Source organism: Athene cunicularia (assembly GCF_003259725.1).
Source record: "Athene cunicularia isolate RWA chromosome 2 unlocalized genomic scaffold, athCun1 chr2_part1, whole genome shotgun sequence".
NCBI classification, from domain to species: Eukaryota; Metazoa; Chordata; class Aves; order Strigiformes; family Strigidae; genus Athene; species Athene cunicularia.
The window spans coordinates 38,662,201-38,670,480 of record NW_020799095.1 but is presented as its reverse complement, the minus strand read 5'-3'; the positions used below and the strand labels follow the sequence as shown (position 1 = coordinate 38,670,480).

The window sequence follows — 8,280 nt, the reverse complement described above, 5'->3', positions numbered from 1 at the left end:
TTATATATATATATATATATATATATATATATATATATAAAAAAATAAAGGTAATGTATGTAGTCTTCTGTATTCACACTGAAGGTTTTTTAAATTCCAAATATTAAAGAAGCTTTCATTCATCCATAAGCCATTGCTTGCTGGGAAACATTCCTTTCTTGAGGCAAGAGAAAAATTTTAACTACTCTTAAGATGTACAACTATCAGAAAGACCAGATGTTGGCTCAAGTTATCTTGAAGAAACAATGTTTCTAGGGAACAGAGGCAGGATCTTGACAACATTCACTATGTAATTGTTCGATTGTTATAGGAAACTGAACTGCTTTTCGGGAAATGGAACAATTGAGGGCATTTCTAACCCCAAGATGGAAACAATCATTCCTTTAAAAGTCATTAAATGGCAATATGTAAATAGGACATATAAACCTTCCTCCCAATCTATAAACATATATTAATGTTATTATCAGAAACAGATATTTGAGATTTACATCTAGAAAGTCTTGAAGATCTGAAGAGCATGATCTATTTTGCGTCAAAGCTGACATCATCGTAAACCCAAGCTTCAAAAGAAACAGCATGGAGTAGTTTACAAAGCATGCTAACTTCTCAGAACATTACAAAGGCAATTTCACCAAACCTTTGGATCTACTACTATCTTTGTGAGAGCTATCTGATACACTACTCTCTGTATCAGAAAGAACTTTCTAAGTACAACGCACACAAAACAGTACAAGGTGAACAGTTCATGAGTTTGTTTTCAGTACACAATGGGTCAGACACATACAATCAGGAAGTAATCCAGTACTCAAGATTAAGAAACACTACATTCATTTACAAGCTGCCTCTTTAGTATAACCAACCACACAGAAAAAAAAAAGGATAACACTCAGCTAACACTTTTAGACTAAACCTTACAATATCACGTTTTGTTCCCATTAGTTCAGGTAAGAGATTAAAAGGAGAGGTAGGGTAGAGGGAAGGGAAAATGGTAGTATTTTAAAACTGGATCAAAAATGATTTGTTTGTTCATTTATATCTATTTTAAAAAGCTCAGTTTGATTTGATCACTGTTTGCTGAGTTTCCACAAATATCCAAAGGTTACACAATGTGTAACCTATGAACTTTATAAAAATGTCTTTGATTCTTTGGTATTAGGTTTGTTTTCTAGAACTAAGGCTGAAAAAGCCTTTCCAACATCATATTATGCATCTCTTTAATAAATACCAGAAATTATTAAAACTATTTCAATTCACATTTCCCTCTGCATTGTTTTCAAAATGAATATTCCTGCGTTAACCAAAATACTAGAACCTTTTGATGTTATCATGCATAAACGCTGACTGAAACAGACATGGCAAAAAAAATTATTTTCTGACAAGTGACAAGCAATGCTACCTTTAGCATCTGCAAGGGCTGTCTGGCATGATGACCGAACACCACAGAAGCAACTCAGTAACATGGAGAGTAAAGGGAACCTTAACACATTAAGGGCTTGGTTAAACAGTGTAAGGGTTATGTCCCTCGCAATGGCAAAGAGACTTCAGGTGTTGTAATGCCCTTTTGGGTTCTGTTCTCTTAGGCATGCAACAGTCAAGTGCAATAGCTTCAACATATATCAACCATGCATTCTGTTATAGCACTGTGGTCCCATACTTCATATGTTTGGAAATAAAATTGCTCCCTCTTTCAAGAGGGAAAAGTAGACAGCAAAAAAGACCATGAACTACCTTCATACTGAGGCACACATGCTTTCAGAGAAAGAGGTTACACATCTGACTTCAAGATATAGTGCCTATCTGTACAGTTATACTGTGGATGTACATACTCTTGTCACCCAAGGTCAGAGAACTTTTCCCTACAAAGATTACATTCACTTTCAACCCCCTATACGTCAAACATTGCTGATATGAAGTATGCAGTGCAAAGCATCGGATTTCTGTCCTTGCTGTAGAATCTACATGCTGCAAGGACTTCTTGGAAAAGGAAAAAAGGCAAACCCTTCCTGTGTTCACCTAATAAAAGAGCAAAGGACTCACCACACATAGGCACCAAGCAGCCTCTATAAGGAAAAGCTGAAGACAGAGAAGTTTTGGCCAGTTCCAAAGCCAATGCCAAAAATGCACACATTCCTCTTACATTTTTGTAGTTATATTTAGTGTAGCTGAGCACAGGGCAACACAGAATACATTACAGCCTCTAGAAATCCTGCAAATAGTACCTCTACTTTCTCTTTGAATACCAATGCAGATGTAACTGTTCCAAGATACAAGCTTGACTATCGTCAACTTCATCAGAATATTTCAATGCAAATTAACTTCCTTTTAAGAACAGCCCTATATATGATCTGTGCATGTGAGAGAATATGTGGAGCCTATTTCAAAACAGGTTGATAATTTTCCACCTTGCACCTTTGTTCGTCCCTGAGAAAAGGCATCAAGCTTCTGTACAGGTGTTGTGTACACTTCCAATAGCTTCTGAAGATAACCTCCAAAGTTTTTACAAATTAGTATTTTCCTACCTAATTCTTTTGGTGTCTGGATTATCAAAACAATACTGTGTAAATTCATTAACTGGCTAAAACTGAGGGATGCAAGAAATAAAACTATAAATGCAATCTTATTCTACATTAATTTTATTTTTTAAATGACCATTTAAAAATAGAAATTGTCAATTTTGCCTCAATACATGACAGATGCATCTCCTTTTTGCTAGTTTCTAATTTTCTAGCATTTGCTTTTGCAGAAAAAGTAATTTTACTTTCATCACCAAAAAACTGCAGTAGTATATAGCAATAGCTATCACACAAGCTAGAGAAAAAAAACCCACCAAACCTCTATCTTTTCTCTACTGATAACGTACAATAGGTCCTCCTTAGCATTGGAGGTAATCTCATCACACTATAATGCTCCAACCCAGACATTCTTAATGTCTCCCCTGCCTCCCACCATGGGAGACATTAAGAATGATTCAGTACAAAACAAGAGTCTGCCCTCTAGAGATTATCATTTTATTGAATACCTTGTCTGCCTTTTCAGACCTAAATGGCAGGTATTTCTTTAAAAAGCCTAAACTCCAGAAGAGGGAAATACCCACCAAAACCACACACAAACCCCCAAATACTGTTGTATTCCTCAGCATTTTGCTAGTCATTCTCTGTCTGAAGTCATACTTACACAAAAAAACAAGCAAATTAAAACCCACAACATTCCATCTGAACATTAAAAAACCAAACCTTTTTTACTGTAAGGGCAGTCAAATGCTGGCACAGGTGCCCAGAGAGGCTGTAGAGACTCCATCCTTGGAGATATTCACAACCCAGCTAGACATGGTCCTGGGCAACCTGCTCTGGCTGACCCTGATTGTGAAGGGAGGTTGGACTAGATGATCTCAAGAGGTCCCTGACAATCTCAACCATTCTGCAATTCTTTGATAACACTGAGAAAAATATAAATTGCATATTGAAAGACAGTGTATTAAAACGCTTTACTTCTGACTGTACAAAACCAAGGTTGGGAAATATTTGGTTAAAAAAACCCAAACAAAAACCCCACAGAGATGTCTGAAAAGCAGCCCTCAGTTTCAGTGACTAGGTATTTCACCTCTGTAAGAATCAAGTCATTATTTTCTCATATTTCTGCAGATTGGGAAAAAAATAGTAGGAAAGATGATTGGAAGTTGTCACTTTCAGTCCCTTTAAGTGGTTGTCTTCTGTTAACCACACTCCTCCAGAGGCCAAAGAGGGGGAAGGAGCTATCTGTGCCCTTCTGTAATAGTCAAAATACAGAGAAGCTGGACAAGCAGAACAGTCATGAATTCCTCAGAAACGCCCCAAGTTTCCCATCCCATACCAGCAAAAGCAGACATATCCCACACAATGCCCCTGCCATTTGCTAACTTCTCACAATCCACTCTAACCCTTATCATGACAAAGGTCTCACCTGAGCTTGCCCATGTAGGAACAGAAAATTAAGTCCTGCTCATCTTAAGCCAAAGAAGTGTCACAATAAGGCCTTTCAGCAATAAGCTTTCTGTCAGGGTCTGTTAAGCAAGAGAAATGCGCAGGCACAGACTCCCAGCTGCCACATGCAAGGAGGGTGGTGGCATGACCTGCAGGCCCTGGGCAGCAGCAGCTCAGAAGCAGCCAGCCAGGTCGCAGCCCTGCCCGGCAGCTGAGGTGACAGGCCTGTCAGCTGGAGGCCTCTCAGCTTCGCTGTTTTTCACAGAGTGGCACAGCTGCATCAACCTCACTTTTCTGGATGGCCCAGGAGAGGGACATTGACTCCCAGACCGGGTCTCTAGGCCATCTGACCTAAAAGAGGGACTCCCAGATGTGAACTCAAGACTGTTATCCTGAGCCTTCAAACTGACATGCATTTCATTTTAGTGTTAACTGACCGAGATCCACCAGTACTTTATGAGGAAAGACCTGAGACCCATGCCTGGTATGACTGAACCTTCACACACAGTACTCAAGCATTAAACAGAGAAAAATATAGTGTTTTCCCTGGAGACCCAGCAGAATCCCTCCTACAGCATTAGTAACAGCTTTGTCTCTAGATGAACATCAAAAATCTCAAGTGACAGAACTCACAAATATTTTCTTTCAGAGACTATTGTACAATTTTACATGTAAAGCATCCTATGAAGTTACAAAACAAAATTTGAACTGAACTATCAAAGAAAGAAGAAATAACAGGATGACATCAATGGAGCAAACCAAATAAAATTCTTGGTTTCATGCTCCATTCTAAAAGAAAAACCAAACAAACTGTTCTCAATGCACAGGTATCAAAACCACAACAAATGACAGAAGTAACAAAACCAACAAATAAGCATGCATAAATACTTTGCAGTCTACTTTGTGTCTGAAGACCTGACAAAAAGCAGCTGCATTCAGTCTTGAAAATATTCCTATAATGTAAATCAAGTATCTAACATACCAGATGCACAGCAGCAAATCTTACCAAGTAACTTCTAACTTCCAATGAAGAAGAAATTCTGTAAGATATTTTTTTTAATCAGTTCCTTTATTTCACAAAGGGTTTTTGAAGATCCTTCTAAGGGGTCTATATAGCTTCCTGAAGCTATAAATCTTAGTTCTGGCAAGATCACTATTTCTCTCAAATACTGAACATTTCAGTGCACATTTTTAATGTTTGAGAATTATTGCTATGTCATCTTTGTTAACTAACAAAGAAGAATTGAAGTACAACTACCATATGAAACATTTAAAGCGTATTTTCAGAACTCCAGACACTGTCATTGGATGCACAGGGATGAAACAAAACAAGCATACATTAAAAGTGTACTTGCAAGAAGACAAAACATATTCTGTACAAAGATTTGAACTACGGAAGAAGCATGGATATTTTTATTAATTTTTAATTTTTGTTGTACAATGCATCTTCAAGATACAGACATGTTTTAGCTACATTTGATTTTGCAGCCACCTCCACTCTTTAAGACCCTATTCCCATCTCCATAACATAATCATCTTGGATAAGTGGAAAAAAAAATTTCTCCTGAAAGTGTTAGCTTTTAACAGTCCTGATGTTATACTAGCCCTTTGTTAAATACCACAGGCACAGTTTTCAGTATACCTTTGCTATATTTTTCCTAATTAATAACAAGACTTACAGAACAGGAGAACTCCATACAAGTTGATAATTTTAAAATCTTAACAGTTCTGAATATCACTTTATTGATTCTTATAATCTTTCCACATTTCAACTTACCTCAGATCCTGGGGAAATCTGACTTTGGCCTGGCTGATTCTGAAGGAGACCAGTATCTCTCTTTGGCACAGAATCCACTGCACTGTCATCCTGTTGTGATACAACCATTTCCATGGTCATCTGTCTAAAAGTAAGTACATACACATCTAAATAATGCAGTACAGGAAGGTATATCAAGCACTTAGGGAGAAAATAGTAGTTCCACACTATTTTATATTTGGAGCAGACAACTAATAGGAAATAAACAGATTTCTCTCAAAACTATCAGGTGAACTAAGTCCTTCCTTCCCATTTCCCCATATTAAAAATATTCATTCGTATAGCCAGGAGCTCTAAAACAAGTACTTTGAAAAACTGCAAGGAGGGGCAGTTCTGGAAATGGTTCTCAGGGGAGGGACAAGCACAGAGTCCTGGGGTCCTGTGCAGTGTTGACAGCGGGGCTGGGCATGCAGCCCTCCAGAGCGACCCGCCAGCGCTGCCCCACAGCAGGCCCCTCGTGCCTCACGTCTCCTACTGGACAAGGCTCAAGATGACCAACAGACGTGTGCTGCTACAGCCCCCTGGAACTTCCTGAGATACTAACCCCCAGCTGGGATCTGCACTTGAATTGTCTGTAAACTACTCGCAGCTCGAGACCCACAACGATTCTACTCGTTTTGCAGGTTTAAAAGTAGTGTAAATTTCATAGAGGAGTAAGCAACAACCTGATCCTCAATTTAAACTATGAGTTTAAACTCCATAGAGAAAACTTCCAAATATATCTGCTATATAAAAATGCAATTACCTGACACCTGCTTTTCTGTATCTCTTGGCATGCTTAGTCATAATGGAAGGTGCAGGTATTAAAACAAGAGCTCGGCTCTCTTTGGCTCCCTTTCCTACCAAACCCTGCACTGAAGGTGCAACACTGAACAGGTCGTCACAAACACTGCCATGGTAACAGGACAGTTAACAGAACAGAGACAGGATAGGGTCAGGCAGAGGCAGGCAGGATGCCCTATGGGTATGCTCCCCTCTACACCTTACTTACACAAGGAATTGAGGCTGGAAAAGCAAGACATGATTGCGGTTGTGGGATTTAAGACGCAGCAAATCTCACTTCTTGGGTTCAGTTACCGTGACTAGGGGATGGCAAGCCTGTCTGAACTCGAAGTTCAACTATTTCAACTGGTTGATAGTTAACTGTAGTTTCTTCTCATGTCTTACACTTAGAGAGGAATAAGAGGTAGTCTGCTACATGTCTGACTCTGAGGCTTCTGAATTTAGTCCCACATGTTAAAAGTTAACTACATGAAATCAAATTAAATGTAAACCCAACTCCTTCTGCAGCACTACTTTACAGAATATTCCACAATATTTGAGAATAAATAATTTTAAATAACCAAATCACCCTTTTTACCTAGAATAAAGGCATGAAAACATGAAAAGAACCCCAGTCAAATGATACAGAGAAGCATATTTCTATTTTCTATTCCTCCAAGGGTATTCTACTGACCAGACTTAACAGTAATACTGCTAGTGGTAGCCAAGCTGTACACATCTTAAGATTTTATGGGTTAACATTAGTCATTCTGCCAATAGAAGTTACATACAACATGCCAGTATCAATTCATATTAGATTCATAAGGAGACATTTTACACCTAAAATCTTTCTACGTTCCAGTCTTATTACTTACCACTAATTACTGTTTTCTCTAGATATAACCTAATAAAGGATCTTCTGAAATTCACCAAAAGTGACCATGTCCAAGGAGAATGTTTTCACCAAGCTTGCCACCATAACTTTCATCTTATTAAACCACTCCAGTTTTATATAGGCATTCATCATTATAATAATAATAATAAAGTAGGGGGAAAATGTTCCTCCTTAGTAAACTAGGACCATCCATAGAGTCTCAAACATGAAAACTCTGATTCATGTAAGAATGCCTCCATAAGTTTCAGACTAGCTCACACACCAAGGCAGATTAAATAACAGGTAGGTACTGGCAACATATTAATTGCAATCTCTTCCTAAAGACGGAAAATATAGTCAGAATTAATTCACTTTATACAGGCCCTGAAGTATTTTCTTATCCAAAGCCATCTGTCACAGACAACCTACTGCTGGAAAAAAAACACAAGTACTTTTATTCCCACTGAATGCATTCCATAGAAGTTTTACCTGGAAAAAAGCCACTTTTAATGTTGTGAAAAAATAGTTTACTTTCTAAACTTTAACTTAATTTTTCACTGATTGCAGATCACTATGAAATTGTTTATTTTTACGACTTTATCAGGATTTTTCTCCCCAAAGTCTTTTCATCTGCTGTGCTCCAGGAACTGAGTTAGCAAATAGCTATGAAAAGAGCATCAGCACAACAGAAAATCTAACAAAAAGTTATTACTAGTATTTTACAAAACATAGTAGAAAGGACTGTATTATTTAATTATCTATGTTAAATAAGAACAACAAGTATTATACATGCCAGTGAAATGACAAATACAGTTAAGACTTGACATACATAAACTCAAGAATTTAAATAGATTTTTCCATCTATAATT

General features: G+C 37.8%; 1 protein-coding gene across 7 annotated transcripts in view; it reads right to left on the bottom strand.

Moving 5' to 3' along the window:
* CREM (cAMP responsive element modulator) overlaps positions 1-6,889 on the bottom strand; it is a 26,150-nt gene extending 19,261 nt beyond the window's left edge. The window contains exons 1-2 of one of the 7 annotated variants that reach the window (XM_026841728.1): positions 6,521-6,889; positions 5,737-5,860 (exon numbers count right to left, since the gene is read on the bottom strand). In XM_026841728.1, the coding sequence (XP_026697529.1) occupies positions 5,737-5,860; positions 6,521-6,561 (165 nt within the window). In that variant the 5' untranslated portion in view covers positions 6,562-6,889. Of the gene's footprint in view, positions 1-5,736; positions 5,861-6,520 lie in introns of those variants that run through there. The other 6 variants (XM_026841724.1, XM_026841726.1, XM_026841727.1 and 3 more) reach the window with 6 other exon arrangements.
* Between the last annotated feature and the right edge of the window lie 1,391 nt (positions 6,890-8,280).